The sequence below is a fragment of the Sinocyclocheilus rhinocerous genome, unplaced genomic scaffold (genome assembly GCF_001515625.1).
Source record: "Sinocyclocheilus rhinocerous isolate Xijiao unplaced genomic scaffold, SAMN03320098_v1.1 scaffold1721, whole genome shotgun sequence".
NCBI classification, from domain to species: Eukaryota; Metazoa; Chordata; class Actinopteri; order Cypriniformes; family Cyprinidae; genus Sinocyclocheilus; species Sinocyclocheilus rhinocerous.
In genome coordinates this window covers 84,534-102,140 of record NW_015666162.1, presented here as the reverse complement: position 1 = coordinate 102,140, position 17,607 = coordinate 84,534, and the positions used below count along the sequence as shown (strand labels likewise).

The window sequence follows — 17,607 nt, the reverse complement described above, 5'->3', positions numbered from 1 at the left end:
CACATACATATTAAATAAAATATGATTTTCTTTATTATTTTATTTAAACATAATTTTATTGTTATTATTAATATAATAATATAATTAAGTGTAAATTTAAGCATAATAAAGCTGTAGCTACTCCAGAGTTCCTTCTAGTCTGGGCCGTCACTAAAATTTACTTGGAAATTTTTCTGGGTGGACTATATACCACTGAAGACCTTCTGTGGGACTCCTTTATCACAGGGCCCTGGACAGTGTTGTGTATTAGAGTATCAAATTTCAATCTCACCTGCTGAGCTGTTCTCCAGCAGAGCTCAGGTGATTCACGCCCCTTCTGCTCCGATAATGAACTGATCCGGTGAAAACAGACTGAACTGAACATGATCGCGTTCTAATTTCATGGACCGAAGAGCTGCATTTTTTAAAAACAGAGCCAGCGAATCTGACAAGCTGCTGTTTTAAAAACGCAGCGCTGGTTTTTTGAACGACAAAATGAAATGACCGCTTTGTTCGCATTTGTATTAAAAATTATTATAGGCTTATGCGAAAATAAAGTCAATTCACGTTACACGTTATGCCAACTCGTGCTGCGGCGCTGTTGTAGGTGGTCCTTGCAGAGAAAATAAATACATAAAATAGCCTAATATAATACATAAAGGAAATTAGTAATAAAAAATAAATTCAGGGTTAAATTTTATTACAAATGAACTATATTTGTTTTTATCAAGTAATTTATTTATTTTCCTGTTATGTTATTTATTTTTTTTTTTATTTTATTTTATTTTATTTCCGCAGGTTTGGTATGTGATGAAACAAAAACAACAAAAAAAAGATATCATTAAAAAAAAACGTATGAAATTTAAAAATATACCAATGAGAATTAAATAATCTTATAATTATTACACCAAGAGTCTTAAAAGCAACTGAATTGCTATGTACATAATAATTTTATATTGTAGCGATTCCAGACCGACGTCACATGACTATATATTTTTGTTTTGTTTTTTTGTGTTTGTTTTTGGCTATAGTTCTCAAACTTCCAATCATTATGCGCTCCACACTCCTATCCAGTAGGTGGCGGGAATGCACAATTTAAGTTGGTTTGCCAACCGCCATTAAATTTAGAAGAAGAAGATGAAGACGTCACATGACCGCTGGAGCATCACATGACTGCCTCACTTTTGACGGACGCGGAAGTGGAAACACTAGCAAAAGTGAAAACACAACGCTGCGGAATAAACGACTCTTTATAAAACGATATGAGTGACGAGTATTATCTAGAGCTCAGTGAAAACCCCGTGCAGTTTGAGAACGCATCGAGCGTCAACAATGTGTTTTTCGACGAGGCGAATAAACAGGTGAGGACACGTTTAATAATTTGAAGTATATTATAATAACTATATTACATTATAAAGCGATATCATGGATGTTTCAGAATCCTAGACAGCATTTTTGGACAACATAGGCGCATTTTGAATGGCACAGTCATAATGTAAGTTAGATGTCGATGAATGCTTTCATAAAACTTATTAACAAATGGTTAGAGTGGCAGCAGTAGAGGTCTTCCAATTCAATGCATGTAGATTAAACTTTAATGCATTAAATACATAACTAGATTAGCCTTTATCTATGAATAAAATGATAATATTTAGATGCATGTTAACCATATGACTAACCCTATTATGTGCAATAACTTTCTATCGCCTATTTTAGTCACCAGGTTTATGGTTTATGCTGGATGTTTGGGATAAAATGTGGTGACAATGTCATCTGTTCATATATCAAAAAGTACTGTGACTTCGTATCAGATGATACTTTTCTATGTACTATGCTATTGAATTATTATTATATTCGTGTACTGTTATTTACAATGTGCTTCAAATAATTCCATAGTACTACTATGGAACATATCTGAAAAACATAAAAGGTACCCGGGTAAATATCACATACTCAATTGATAGTAGGCATCTGCCTTTATAAATGATGCTTTCTGAGTATAATAGTGGATGTTTTGTGTGATTGCAGGTGTTTGCAGTACGATCTGGCGGGGCCACAGGTGTTGTGGTTAAAGGGCCAGATGATAAAAGCTCAGTGGCTTTCAGGTAAGACCCCTAGACTTTCTTTATGCATCTATATCCTATATGCATCATGTCAAGATCAGTGTTTTTTTTTTTGTATTGTTTATATACTGTATAGTATTTGTTAATATTTTGATTGATCCTTTAGTTTTATATAAATGTTTTAAAGTAATTTCAGTTACTTTTGTAATTTTTATTATTATTTTTAATTTATATCTTAGGTTCAATTTATTTTTATTTCAATTTTAGTTTTGGTCATTTAAGTTTAACTTTTATTTAAATTAAAATCTTTTATTTCAAATGTTTAGGTTTTTTAAGTTTAAGGTTTTCATCTAATATTTGTATTTCATGTCAGCTTTATTTAAATTACTGAAAATGCTTTTAAATTTTTTTTTTTTTCGTTTTAGTTAACAATAACAACACTGGCAAACATCCTTAAACTGTGTTTCGTTTGACAGAATGGATGACAAAGGAGAGGTGAAGTGTATCAAATTCTCATTGGGGAACAAAATCTTAGCTGTGCAGCGCACTACAAAATCAGTTGTAAGTATCATTGATGGTTGCTGTCGCAATAAATGCAGTTGTTGCACACAGGTTCCCTTTAGGTGAATTTCTTTCTTTCTTTCTCTTTTTTTAGGATTTTACAAATTTCATTCCTGACTATCCACACTTGGAATTTTCCCACGAGTGCAAGGTACATCCCTAAACAAACAGAGATTGACTATAATTAATTAAATAATTAGTTTATGTATGGATGTATAAACTATTATTCAAAAGTTTGGGGGCAGTAAGATTTTATTCAGTAAGAATAAAAATAATTTTATTCAGCAAGGATGCATTAAATTGGTCAAAAGTGACAGTAAAAAAATTCATAATGTTACAAAAGATTTCTATAATTCTATATTTCAAATGATTGGTGTTTTTTTGAGCTTCCTATTTATCAAGGAATCCTGGAAAAAATGAATCATGCTTTCCACAAAACTATTAAGCAACTGTTTTCAACATAATGATAATAATAAATGTTTCTTTAGCATCATATTAGAATGATTTCTGAAGGATCATGTGAGACTGAAGATTGGAGTAATTATGCTGAAAATTCAGCTTTGCATCACAGGAATCAATTACATTGAAAAATCTTACTGACCCCAAATTTTTTTTTTTTTTTTTTTGCAGACAAAGAATGCCAGTATTCTCGGGTTTTGTTGGACCAACTGGAACGAGATTGTATTCGTCACTGACCAGGGAATAGAATTCTATCAGGTGAGGTGACACCCTTACATCAGTTCAGTAAACTGATTTTTTTTTTCCAACGAAACAAGTCATTCTTTCTACCAAAGGTAAACTGAATCCTTGTTTTGCAGGTGCTGCCTGATAAACGAACCCTGAAGCTCTTAAAGAGCCAGAGCATCAATGTGAACTGGTACATGTATTGCCCAGAGTCTGCCGTTCTTCTCCTTTCCACCACTGTACAGGGTAATGTGCTACAGCCATTTGCTTTCAAGGTGAGTTTGATGTCTTATTCTTTAATGTTGATTGAAAGCATGCAGGAGTTTTGCATCTGCAGACTTAAACCACAAGAGGGCAACAGTAACTCTGATATTAGGTTGTTAAATCTTAAAACATACTGCTCTAATCTTAACATTATTTTCTCTAGAGCGCGACCATGTCAAAGATGTCCAAGTTTGAGATTGAACTGCCAGCGGTGCCCAAACCAGCCAAACTCAGCCTCTCTGAACGTGACATCGCTGTGGCTACCATGTAAGACGTGTGTATGAACACCTGAGCCAACACTAGACATCTAACTCTGAACAAATGTTATTCTGCAAATGATATGTCGGTTAATAGTTTATGAAATATATTGCAATAATGTGTGAAAAAGCAACTGTGAAGCCCAGCAGTCACACTCTCTCTCTGGACTGTAGTTATGATCAGCTCTATGTGATGTATCTGAAGCATCACTCCAGAACCACCAACAGTCCTGGAGCAGAGGTGGTCCTCTATCACCTGCCCAGGTATAATAGATAACTTACTGTCCAATAAAAGCATTCTGCTCTATTTTTGAGCATTTTTGTTTTTCTTTACCTTTCTTTTAACTGTAGAGAAGGCACGTGTAGGAAGACTAATGTGCTCAAACTAAACACCACAGGTAAGTTTGCCCTGAACGTGGTGGATAATCTAGTTGTGGTGCACCATCAGAGCTCACAGGTGAGTTTGACATGTGTTCAATCTGTTAATCACATGATATTAACACATTCGTGGAGTTGATTATGATGTACATAATGAGCTAGTCATTAACAATCTGCTTTGCTAGTCCTGGCATTCGCATTATTTTATTGTATTATTTTATTTTAAATATTATGGGTGCGCTGATATTAAAATTCAAGTTGATATCAATCATTATTTTGTCTGAATGAATTAAAAAACGTAATTTAAATAATTCAAATGCATTTAGGCATTGCAGCATTATAAAGTACTGTATAAAAAACAATATTAATTTTGAGATTTGATGAAGATTACATTTAACAATGTTTTTCAATTATTAGTGTTTTTAAAGATTAACTTAAAGTGAATGTAAATGAAGTCAGATGTAATCCACATGTAAAATTAGGGGGAATGAGCATGCAGAAATAAATATGAAAAACCTACCAATACAGATAAATAAAAAAAATAATCTCTAAAATGTATATCCAGACAGTATTGTACCAATAAAGTGCATCCCTGATAAATATGTAAAAGTATGATATAATCTTATCAGCAAACCTGCTTAAAATAAAGGTCTGATCTGCTCTGTACCTTGTTTGAAATGCTTGTCTTATTGTATTTCAGTCTTCACTCATTTATGATATAAAACTGAGGGAATTAGATGGTGCATTAAATGTGCATCAGCCTGTGCTTCCTGCCCAATCCATCAACCCCTACAAGATCCATCTCACAGGTGACATGTAATTCATTTCGAAAGCGATACCACACTTTTGACGATAAACTATACCAATATTGCAAGTTTCTACATACCTGTTTTGGCTTCTTTTTATATAATGCTTCTCTGAGAGTGTAAGGAACATAATCTTTCTTTCCACACCCTTACAGGACCTGCGGCCACTCCAAGTCAGGCCCCTGTGCCTTGTGAACTTTGTATCCTTACAGATGAACTTATGTTCGTATGTGAAATATACCATATGTACTTGCCCTTCTCAAACTTTTCCTTTACATTCAAGACTCATCTTCCTGGAGTGTTTTCCAACCGGATATCATCATCAGTGCCAGCGAAGGTACTAAACAATGCACAAATTAATTAAAATCTGGCATGACGGAGAGTGATTTATATGTTCTCTGTTTGTCAGGATATCTCTGGTACCTCCAGGTGAAGCTCCAGCCCACACTGAATCTCCTGCAGGATAAAGGCAAACTCATGGACTTCCTGTTGCGGAGACGAGACTGCAAAATGGTCATCTTATCTGTATGCTCGCAAAGTAAGCAGCAGAGAGCTCTATAATGAAAATGCTTTCTAAAATAACACTGCAAAGCAATACAAAAGTTATCTACAAAGGAAAATGCCTGTTAGAGTAAGATATGATGTTTGTAATATATTAGATATTAGGTTAACGTTTAATGAACGAATGTCTTGTTCTTCAGTGCTTACAGAAGGAGATAAAGGGAATCTGTCTGTGGTGGCCACAGTGTTTGATAAACTCAACCAAGTGTACAAAGAGTACCTGGATGCAGAGCAAGCGTATACTGCGGTCGGTACAGATTGTTTCTTACACTGTATTTTCTATATATGAATGTGGTATTTGTAGAAATGTTTATTTTATGTTTTTCTCTCTCCGTCCTCAGGCTATGGAATCAGGCCCCAGTCGCTCCAGCACTTCTTATAAAAGGCCCGTCCGAACACAGGCGGTGATAGACCAGTCAGACATGTACACACACGTGCTGTCTGACTTCACTGAGAAGGTAAACAAGCATTGTATTTCTTTACAGGATGCAATTGCTTTAAACGTATGCATTTTTTTCCTCTGTTCTGCAAGTCTCAAATATTTCTGCCTAATGGACATTTCTTATTCTAATGCTGTAAATTGTCTTCTTTGAACAGGGAGTGAAGCATAAGTTCATCATTGCAGTTCTCATGGAGTACATTCGTTCTCTTAACCAGTTTCAGATCCCCGTTCAGGTATAAACTAAACACAATGAGGTCTTTAAAGGAATAGTTCACCCAAAAATGAATATTTCTGGAAAATGTACTCATCCTCAGGCCATCCAAGATGTTAGGTGAGTTTGTTTCTTCATCAGATTTGGAGAAATGTAGCATTACATCACTTGCTCACCAATGGATCCTCTGCAGTGAATGGGTGCCGTCAGAATAAGAGTCCAAACAGCTGATAAAAACATCACAATAATCCACAAGCAATTCACACCACTCCAGTCCGCGAGTTAATCTCTTGTGAAGCGAAAACTGTGTGTTCGTAAGAAACAAATCCGTCATTAAGATGTTTTAACTTGAAACCGTCCATAATCCATAATAATGCTTCCTCCAGTGAAAAAGTCCATCCCCTGTTGTTCTCTAACATCAAAATCCATCAACATATTTGTTTAGAACTGTTTTCGCTTATAAATAGTGCTTGATCTGTGCAAATTTCTCTCCTGATTCAGATGAGGAACCTTTTATACTGGATTTGTTTTTTACAAACATGCAGCTTATCACTTCACAAAACATTAATTGATGGACTGGAGTGGTGTGGATTATTGTGATGTTTTTATCAGCTGTTTGGACTCTCATCCTGACGGCACCCATTCACTGCAGAGGATCCATTGGTGAGTGATGTAATGCTACATTTCTCCAAATCTGTTCTGATGAAGAAACAAACTCGTCTTCATCTTAGATGACCTGAGGGTGAGTACATTTTCCAGAAATATTCATTTTTGGGTGAATTATTCCTTCTTTTTTTTCTTTTTTTTTTTACCTGTGATTAGGGCTGCACGATAAATCGCATGCGATATTTAATGCGCATCTTGTCAGTAAAGCCAGTTCTGTAATCAGCGGTAAATCTCCATCGTGCGTGCTTTCACATTGAGCAGCATTTACTACACAGAGCCGTTGTTCACTGACGAGCTGCGCAAAACCACGATCATATTTTGCGCATGTTTTGCGCAGCTTGTCTGTGAACCTGTGATCTTTTGTCCATTTGAGCAATCAGGAAGTCTTAGCTACATTCTAAGTCCGAGTACAAGCTGAAAGTCTTTTGAAAGGATCTTTAACATGTAAACATTGCAAAACAATAATCATAGGTAGTAGTCTCACAGGTCGGTATGTCTGAACCATATACTCCAATGGTAAGCTCTGGTGTAACTGTAAATTGTATCCCAGTTTCACCTTCACCTGACCCAGGTGTTGGGGCTTGGGTGTTTTGCTAGGCGGGTTCAGCCCTCTTGGAACAATGTGGGTTTCAGTGCAGTTATGACTGAACTTGAAGGCAGCAAACTTTGTTTATGAGCTTTTTTAACTTTATTTGTAGGACAGTGGGGGGAAAATGGAGAGAGAGTGCAATGGGACAAACTTTTTATAAATATATGAAGGTCTAGTCAGATCTACAAACGGTGATCTAGTTAATTTTACAAAGCCTAATTTACAAACCCTGGATGAGTTTGTGAAATCTGGCTGTTAAAATTTTTTAATTTTAAGCCACTCAAAAGAACAAAATGACTTGAATAAAGATTAGTTCATTTTGATGAACCAGATCAAACGAGTGTTAGTCAAATGATCTGATCTTCCCATTACAATAAAAAAATTGCAATAAATAAATAGTTTTAAAACAAAAATAGAAAATGTACAAAAAATATGAAATATTTTGTTTACTTGCATCTTGCATGACCATTAACCAACATCAGAGAACCATGAACATGCTAATGTGTTGTTAAATTATTGAAATATGTAAGTATGTACAAGTAAATATTTTACAACCAAATATTTTTAGTCAAAAGGGTTCAGTTAAGATAAATTGGGAATCACTGCTCAGTGTTGTTATTGTTAACTAAAACTAAAACAATTTTTAAAAAAGTTCATTAATTGAAATGAAGCTGAAATAAAATAAATATAAATATTAGATGAAAAACTTAATTGAACATTAAACATGTAGTATTGGCAGCTAACTGAAATTAATTTGATGCTGAAGTACAAAAAATATTAAAACTAAAATATAAATAAAGATAAAAACCAGAAACTAGTGACAATGACGAAAGCATATTAGAAAATTACTGAAACTTAAAACTAATATTAAAATGAAAACTGAAAATTAAAAAATAAAAGCCAATTTAAAAAAGAAAAAATACTATGATTGTATATAAATAATACTAAAATAAGAGGTTCCTGCCAAAATGCGTTACATGTGAGCAATTATATTTTGATAAGTAATATTAAGTTTATAACTAATATGGTATAATAAGGCTTAGAATTCATAAATAAAATGTTTTATATTTACATATATAAACCTTTAAAAATGCTTGTTTTCTTTTCTTTTTAAAAAGTTGGGTTTGAGTATTTAATGTTACATTTGCATTATTTACTAAAGAATCATAATCGTGTCAAACTGCATAGCTGTCAAAGTTGTGTTGTATGTAGTATACAGTGACTCTTCTCATCGTTGTTCTGATCCTTCCAGCACTATTTGTATGAGCTAGTCATCAAAACTCTGGTCCAGCACAACCTCTTCTACATGCTGCACCAGTTTCTTCAGTATCACGTCCTCAGCGACTCCAAACCACTGGTGAGCTTTACAGTTATTGTAACTCAATTTCTTAAACTAGAACATTCATTTATGTACATTCCTCTTGTCTGTAAAAATCTACGAAGCTTTGCTTCAATAAGAACTTCTTGATGTGGCTGACTCCACTGTGTTTTTTGTGCTTCTAGGCTTGTTTGCTGCTGTCTCTGGAGAGCACATATCCACCTGCTCACCAGCTCTCTCTGGACATGCTGAAGGTATGAAAAGCTCTTGCATGTTCAGTGCAGATGATTTAAAGTGCCCCTATTATGGATTTTTGAAAATTACCTTTCATGCAGTGTGTAACACAGCTCTAAGTAAATGAAAACATCCTGCAAAGTAATAATAAAAAGTATAAATCTGAAAGTGCACCGTGTATAAAGTTATTGTCTCTCAAAAGAAAGAGTCGACTCTGAATCGCTGACACGAGTAATTTTTAAAACGAATCCCAAGCCGTTTCATGGAACCCTTAGCTTATTGCCCGCCCACTTGTTGGTCTTTTCGCATTGGTCTGAATGAAAATGCAAATTCATTCTTTGCCACAAGGTGCCGCTTTTGGAGCGGTAAAAATAACTGTTTCCCCGGTAACGTTGTACACAAAGCAGCACTGCGCTCACAAACGCTGCTTTATCAGGCATTACAGGCATGATGAAATGAAAATGAGACCAATCGGACCAATCACCGCAGATTAGAGTCACGCAAAGGAGGGGTTTGGAAAAATGAATCGTTGAGCGAATTGTTTGGGAGTCGTTGAGCAAGTAAGGTAAAAATAAATGCATATTATAAGACAATGAAAGTGTTTTTTGACCTTGCATGCATGTCAACCTGTTGTTGGGGACTCCCAAAACCAAAATATGAACCTTTCATAACCCATAATAGGGGCACTTTAAGCTTCATTTTGCCTTAAACTGCTGATCTCGAGTGATCCATGCGTGTGTTTTTCAGAGGCTCTCCACCGCTAATGATGAGATCGTGGAGGTTCTTCTGTCCAAGCAGCAGGTTTTAGGCGCTCTGCGTTTCATTCGAAGCGTCGGCGCCCACGATAACGTCTCCGCGCGGAAGTTTCTGGACGCCGCGCGGCAAACAGACGACACAATGTTGTTCTACACCATCTTCCGCTTCTTCGAGCAGAGGAATATGCGGTTACGTGGTAATCCTGGTTTCAACCAAGGTAAGTGATTTTGACGAATGAAATGGAGTTTGTGTTCACGAAATGGGCTGAGCATCAAAATCAAACAAACCAGGGTGTAGAGATATACTTCATTCTCGTTGATTGGAGCAGAAACATCCGCACATGAGTGGACTTCCTCTGATATCATCTTCCTGTTTCAGGAGAGCACTGTGAGGAGCATGTGGCCTACTTTAAGCAAGTGTTTGGAGAGAACGCTTTGATGAAACAAGCCACGGCATGAAAGACTACAGTAGCAGCTGGAACGATGGTTTAACCAGGAGGAAACGGTATTGCGTTGAGCAAAATGAAAACCAAATGAAGCTCAAACGAACTCTAGAGAGACTTGAAAGAGACGCTTTACCATCTTGTATGCATGTTTGCCATGAAGTTCAGATGGTTTTAGCGGGATAAAGCAGTAACAGATCGGTGTTTGAATGGAGAATTACTAATATCGCCACATCGCAAAAGAGTGCTTAACTAAATGGTCTGTATGTATGAATGCTGATCATGTATATATTTTAAAAAGCTTTTACAGTGTATATATAATAAATATAATATGTACATATATGTAATATGCTTTGTAAGATTCTTTACAAAAAAGAGAGGGCCAAGCACTGGAACAAGTCAAGGCGATTGTTTTAGGTTCATCATTTTTGGCGTGATGATAACCCACAGATATCTGGGATTGGTCATTAGATGCTTATCTGTGCTGCCTGTAACTTATGTTACCTATGGGTCATTCTGTAATTTAGGGTGCATTTCATTGTTTTTTCTAACAGTTTTAAGATCCGATTCTCTAACTTTTGCCTCAATAAACTGTTAATTTGCTGCTTATTAATAGTTAGTAAGGTAGTTGTTAAGTTTAGGTATTGGGTAGGATTAGGGATGTAGAATATGGTCATACAGAATATGTGCTTTATAAGTACTAATAAACAGCCAATATGATAATAATAGGCATGCTAATAAGCAACTAGTTAATAGTGAGAATTGGTCCCTGTACTAAAGTGTTACCCAGTTTTCCTTAGAAATATCATATTTTATCCATTATGAGAATACACACTTATTTTGTGCAACCTGTTTTTCGGTTTGCTTGAAATTGCCTTTATGATCCTTTATCTATATAGATTATCTATATTATCTACAGTCTAAATACCTTAAAAAACAAACTGAGTTTAAATTTCATTTTCTTTCAAATAAGAAAATCTTTCATTTCTCTCATGTCCTTAAAAATTCTGTCATCTATGTTGCTAACCAAACACCCCCTTGAAAACTAAAATATGCTTCACCATAAAACGATGTGACCAGCATCATGTGACGTCACCTTCTTCTGCAGTGGACGTTTTGAACACATTATGGTAAACGTTATCTTAATTTTTTCTATACATGATCTCCAATGACTTATTGTCAAGGAGTATATTAATTGAGCATTGGGTACATTGTTATGGTTTGTAATATTTTAATGTTTTTATGCAAATAAATATAATTTGAGATCAACCTGATCAAGGAAATAATATCTGGTTGTCCAGACAAGTCGTGCCATTCATAATTATGAGTCAAAATGGTGAAACTGTCAACTATGTTACCTGTCAACCCATACAGTTTGTCCGTAACATAGTTGACAATCTAAAAAAATATATATATTTTTTTCTTTATATCAAAATTAATAAGCTTGGCTACTAGCATATAAGTTACACTGATGAAATATATCAACTGAAACTAAGTTGTTTTATTGAAAAAGCATATTGTTTTTTCTATTTTTTTTTTTCGTGGTAAGAAATTTACCCTAAATTACAGAATTACTCCTATGCTTTCTGTCTAAACGGATGACTTCTGGCAATGGACCCTTTTTCACATTTCCGGGGATTTCGGAAACTGAAGTCATCATAGTTTGGTAAATTTCTATAGTGGTGAATGGTAATGACAACAAACATATTTTTATGTTACTGTTTGCAAAAGACAAATCCACAATATCATTTATATCCTCAGCCGGTGTATCAGAAACACTCACATAGCAGTCTTAACTAGTTTTGAGTAATTTAATGCTAAGGTAAGAAAGAAATAAGTATTGTGTTATAATGTACACTACATTTTTTACTCCAGTCTTCAGTGTCATATGATCCTTCAGAAATCAATCTAATATGCTAATTTGCTGCTCAAGAAACATTTCCAATTATTATCAAAAAACAAAAGTGAGATGTAAACCCAGAATTTAGAGAAAAGTCAGAATTGTGATATATAAACTCAGAAATGCAAGATGTAAACTTGGAATTGTTTGAGAGTTTATAGCCTCACAATTCTGAGAAAACAAAAAAGTGCAAGAAAAAGTCTACAACACGAGATACAAACTCAGAATTAGGAGGAAAAAAAGTCCAAAATGTGAGAGAAAAAGTTGCAATTAACATAATAAATATTAATTTAGAATAATAATTAATACATACTAACCGTAAACGTTTTGAACGCTGTATATCGCAGAAGTAACATGGGTTGTGAATGCCGTTTAATGTTGACTTTTCTAAGTGACCATTTTCAGAGGTTTACAAATACTATCCAAGGTTAATTACTAAATCAGTGTTAAAATGATGACAGCTTAACTATATGAAGTATTAATAGCTCAATTATGTTTTGGTTCAATAAATTAAGCTACATCCGATGACAACATTCATCAAAATCATTAACTATTACCCATATACAGAAATACTGAAATGTGCTCTAGCTTGACATTCAACACATTACTCACAGCTTCGTGTCTCACAACCACACCCCCTTTAAGAACAAGATAATTACGGCATTCGCCTTCAAGCATATCCGGACCTGACGTCCTCACTGTTCTTAACATAGCTACAATACTAACACGTGTCGTGTGCGACTCCCAGAAGTTCAAGCAGTGCAATTCATACTTTCCTACCGTTGATCTAACGTATGTGAGACTGCATGGCTGTGCTGAGCCCCAGGTAGTGTAAGTTCTCCGCCGCGGGGAGGAAAGGAACATCAGTGGTGGACGAGGGTAGGAAGTTCTGCTGGTAGTCCGGGTTATTGAGGTTGGCGCATGGGGAGCGTGGTAGAGTAGCGCAGGAGGTGTTTAGGTACTCCGGCCTGTCAGGTTTACATCCGTACGTGTCTATATATCCGTTTTCTGTCTGTCCACGGGCCGGACCCTCGTAGTTTGGGTTTATCATATTGCTTCTTGTGGTTACATCCTGGTTAATGTACTCTGTGGGAAAGAGATTTGTAACAATTTTTTGATAAATTTTTACATTGAGGTTGCCTGGCCAAAGACAACAGATTATATAAATAAAATCAACGTCAGTGTGATAAATCAATATAATAAAATAAATAAATCATTTTGATTAAATAAATAAATAAATCATGAAATTAATCATTTTAAAATAAATCACATTTGATCCTGTTTTTTTATTTTATATTATACTATAATACATAATATACTACATCATATAAAAAAGTACAAAACCAATTAACAGCATTAATAAATTACAATTTAAAATAATTTCTTTGCAAAAATAATGTCAGTTCAAGGTGATTTTATTTTTCATTTCTAGAAGGAAGGCACAGATCTTTTTGTGAACTACCTGAATGACAAATTAACGAGATGGATCTCGGGCCATTTTGTTATATTTATGATTTTTTTTTTTTAGTTTGCTGCTTAAGAACTGGACAGGGACGCGGATGAAAATGTGTCTTTATGGCTAACAGTTTCATTTACAGTTTTATTTGTTTTTTAATGAGTGCTGTCATTAGTATAAAGGCAAAAAATATAATTCAAAGATGAGAATAAATAATTGCCAAATATATAGGTTGTTGACATAAACAACATTGGTAAGTGTGACAGTCCATACCATTATTGTTATTGTTAACTAAAACAAAAGATAAAACTATAAAAATTATTTTTGGTACCTGAAATAAAGCCGAAATAAAATTAAATATAAATATTAGATGAAAAACTTGTTGAACTAACTTAAGATTAAGTTGCAGTAATAACATTACTAAAACTGAAAAATGTATTAAAACAACATAGGCATATTAAAAAAATAATTAAAAAAATTAGACATTTCAAAATTATTAAAACATATATAAAAGTGTGTGTGTGTGTGTATATATATATATATATATAGTACATATCAAATAAAATTCAAAATATTAATAAATGCTATAACTGTATATAAATACTACTAAAATAACACTGGTTTATACTGCCTCAGTTTGGTTTCAAAAATCATTTTTTAAAGCTCATTAAATTTATGGTAATACCTGGCAGCATGAGGTCTGTAAGCGTTGGGTCTGTAATGTAGCGCAACATCACACCATTCGTGTAGTTGTCCTTAAAACAATACACAAAAGATCATCGAATCATATCTGATGACGTGTACTTGGCTAATAACATTTTAAATGATAATATTCCATAGAAGGAGATACTGACTGCTGTATTGTGATACTGAGGCATCGGTGATGGTTGTGATAGGTTGAAGAATCGTTTGTTGGGTAGCAGGTATTCCTCTGCATCTACCACACCATCCATATCTTCTGTACTGATCCACGACATGTAGAACTTCGAATCCGTCGGGCTGGGCTGGAACATGTGATCATCTCCCTGTGTATAATGCCAAATGAAAAACTCTCATTTGAGTAATTCATTTTTAAAATATATAAACTTCTACAATTATGTGATTTTATCTTTCATTCCTAAAGGCAATGCACAGGTCTTTTTTGTGAACTACCTGAATGACAAGGTAGCGGGATGGATCTCGGGCCATTTTTGAAAACTCTGCTACAAGTTCACGGAAGTGAGGTCTGCTGCCAGCGTCAATCATCCAACCTAGAGGTAGACATAAATTTATGTCCTGTCATTTCAACTGACGTTCAACTGTGCTATTATGTATTACGCTATTATGTTGTCTACCAATCTATATAGTTCACAATGTCTTTTCTCATGTTCATCTGAAATGTTTATGTGATGCATAATAAGCCATATAGCCACATAGTAGCTACCATTACATGCCCTTTGAATGATGATTTTCTGTTCTCCTCTCTATTGCAACTTTAGCACTCACATTTGACCATGATCATATACACATCTATAGTGCAGATGGACGGCTGTGGCAAACGCTCTCCCTTCTCCAGAATATCTGCAATCTCTCTGGCTGGGATTCCATCGTATGGTTTGGATCCAAATGTCATCAACTCCCACACAGTGACGCCTGAAGAGTTAATGAATTAATTAACACTTTACAAATAAAGTGTTATTGTGATAAATATAATGAACTATCATAAACTTTTTCACAGCATTTATTAATCTGTGTTAATGCTGATTTACTAAAGCCATCCGAGATGTACAGAACATGAGTTTGTTTCTTCATCAGAACAGATTTGGAGAAACTTGCTCAACAATGGATCCTCTGCAGTGAATGGGTGCCGTCAGAATGAGAGTCCAAACAGCTGATAAAAACATCACAATAATCCACACGACTCCAGTCCATCAATTAACATTTTATGAAGAGAAAAACTGTTTGTAAGAAACATATCCATCATTAAGACGTTTGTTTTTATCTTCAAACCGTTGCTTCCAGCTAAAATAAAAGTCCTCTATCCATAATGTTGTGTTCTCCAGTGAAAAAAGTCATTTTGCCTGAATCGGGTGAGAAATATGCACAGATCATGCACCGTGAACAAGTGAAAACAGTCCATAACAGTTTATTGTGAAATGACAACAGTGGATGGACTGGAGGAAGCGTTACTATAGATTATGTACTCCTATTCTGTCCAGAAGCGATGGTTTTAAATTAAAACGTCTTGATGGATGCAGCTTTTCACTTCACAAGATTGATGGACTGGAGTGGAGTGGATTATTGTGATGTTTTTATCAGCTGTTTGGACTCTCATTCTGACGGCACCCATTCACTGCAGAGGATCCATTGGTGAGCAAGTATTCAGCAAATTTTCATTTTTGAGTGAACTATTGCTTTAATTTACACACTCGTTGCTTCCAGCTAAAATACAAGTCAACTATCCATAATGTTGTTTTCTCCAGTGAAAAAAAGTCATTTTGCCTGAATCAGGTGAGAAATATGCACAGATCAAGCACCGTGAACAAGTGAAAACAGTCCATAAGAGTTTATTGTGAAATGACAACAGTGGAGACCAGCAACAGCATACTATTTAAACTGAACTGAGCTGGATGATGACATCACTGAATTCAATGATGAACTGCCTTTAACTGAAAATTTAGTGTTTACCATTATAATTTTGCATTATTGACACACTATTTTCCTAATTAATGCTGTACAGTTGCTTTGACACAATCTGTATTAATTGTGTTAAGGTGACTTGACTTGACTCGTCAATGCAATTTTGCCTGTGATGTAATAATGAATGCAGTTTGTATTATATGTAGTGATGAGCACTGACCGTAACTCCAAACATCACTTTGATGAGTGTAAGTCCAGTGACGAATTGACTCTAGTGCCATCCACTTTATAGGCACCTAAAAAATGAGCAAAGGCAGCTGAAATAAGTCCACTTTCTTGTAAATATCAACAAATATGTATATGCACCGATACATTTCGGTTTATGTCTTTTACAGTTGATGATTTTGAATCCGTGGATTGTTGATGCGTGACCTACTTTCCCACCATCAGCATGATATTCCTTCTCCTCTGCACCCAGCAGTCTGGCCAGGCCAAAGTCAGTGATCTTCACATGGTTAGGAGTCTTCACCAGCACATTCCTGGCCGCTAAATCACGATGAACCAGGTGACGCTCCTCCAAGTAGTTCATTCCCTGTTGAGAAGGGTCAGAATGTTTTTGAAATCCCAAGTATGTGCATAGATGTCAATGAATGCTGTGTACGTCCAATCAGCTAATTCCAGGAGACTCAGCACTTTCAAAATTGCTATTTTGTTGTTTTCAAGAAGAAATGCATTGAATTTATTTATGAGAGTGTTGTGAAAGCAGGAGCGGGAGTTTATTTATTTATACATAATATTTAACACATAAATATTTATTTATGTGCTTATTTATATGTACAAGGTTTATGCAAGATTTATGCACTACTGTTCAAATTTTTGAGGTCAGTATGATTTTTTTAAGGAATTAATACTTAATAATTAATACTCTATTTAAAATAAATGTTGTTCTTTTGAACTTTCTGTACATCAAAAAATCCTGAAAAAAATGTATCACAGTTTCCACAAAAATATTAAGCAGCACAACTGATTTCAACATTGATAATAATAAGAAATGTTTCTTGAGCAGCAAATCAGCATATTAGAAATATTTCTGAAGGATCATGTGACACTGAAGACTGAAGTAATGATGCTGAAAATTCAGCTTTTCATCATAGGAATAAATTACACTTTTAAATATATTAAAACAGAAAATAGTGATTTTAAGTTGTAATAATATTTTACAATATTACATACTATATATACTATATTTATTTTTAATAAATGCAGCCTTGGTGAGCACAGGAGACTTCTTTCAAAAACATTTTAAAAATCTTACTGACCCCAAACTTCTGAATGATACAAGTTAATTTTTAAAGAGCAAACATATTCATGCATCTTGAGATTGATATTTGGAGTTACTTTATATATATATATATATATAT

At 34.7% G+C, this 17,607-nt stretch overlaps 2 protein-coding genes across 3 annotated transcripts in view; one reads left to right on the top strand and one right to left on the bottom strand.

The window, feature by feature from the left end:
• Nucleotides 1-1,137: 1,137 nt before the first annotated feature.
• Nucleotides 1,138-10,501, top strand: LOC107731796 (uncharacterized protein C18orf8-like). Of its 2 annotated transcripts, none has more exons than XM_016542969.1 (20): nt 1,138-1,340; nt 2,008-2,084; nt 2,519-2,603; nt 2,698-2,754; nt 3,234-3,320; nt 3,422-3,562; nt 3,715-3,818; nt 3,983-4,072; nt 4,160-4,265; nt 4,887-4,995; nt 5,148-5,192; nt 5,276-5,329; nt 5,402-5,530; nt 5,694-5,800; nt 5,895-6,011; nt 6,151-6,228; nt 8,714-8,818; nt 8,965-9,033; nt 9,761-9,986; nt 10,148-10,501. In XM_016542969.1, exons 1-20 carry the CDS (start codon nt 1,242-1,244, stop codon nt 10,225-10,227), a joined length of 1,965 nt encoding a protein of 654 aa, XP_016398455.1. In that variant the 5' UTR covers nt 1,138-1,241; the 3' UTR covers nt 10,228-10,501. The 2 variants fall into 2 exon arrangements, with proteins under 2 accessions (XP_016398455.1, XP_016398454.1); XM_016542968.1 differs by having other exon boundaries at nt 6,148-6,228.
• Nucleotides 10,502-12,262: 1,761 nt separating this feature from the next.
• Nucleotides 12,263-17,607, bottom strand: part of LOC107731792 (epidermal growth factor receptor-like) — a 26,172-nt gene continuing 20,827 nt past the window's right edge. The window contains exons 21-27 of the mRNA XM_016542965.1: nt 16,623-16,778; nt 16,407-16,482; nt 15,053-15,199; nt 14,720-14,817; nt 14,422-14,592; nt 14,253-14,322; nt 12,263-13,197 (exon numbers count right to left, since the gene is read on the bottom strand). Coding sequence (XP_016398451.1) covers nt 12,899-13,197; nt 14,253-14,322; nt 14,422-14,592; nt 14,720-14,817; nt 15,053-15,199; nt 16,407-16,482; nt 16,623-16,778 — 1,017 coding nt within the window. The 3' untranslated portion in view covers nt 12,263-12,898. The remainder of the gene's footprint in view (nt 13,198-14,252; nt 14,323-14,421; nt 14,593-14,719; nt 14,818-15,052; nt 15,200-16,406; nt 16,483-16,622; nt 16,779-17,607) is intronic.

Coding starts and splice junctions, on each gene's coding strand:
- LOC107731796 (XM_016542968.1), top strand. CDS start 1,242: ATGAGTGACGAGTATTATCTAGAGCTCAGTGAAAACCCCGTGCAGTTT. Junction 3,563..3,714: donor TACAGCCATTTGCTTTCAAG/GTGAGTTTGATG, acceptor TATTTTCTCTAG/AGCGCGACCATGTCAAAGAT. Junction 4,266..4,886: donor TGCACCATCAGAGCTCACAG/GTGAGTTTGACA, acceptor ATTGTATTTCAG/TCTTCACTCATTTATGATAT.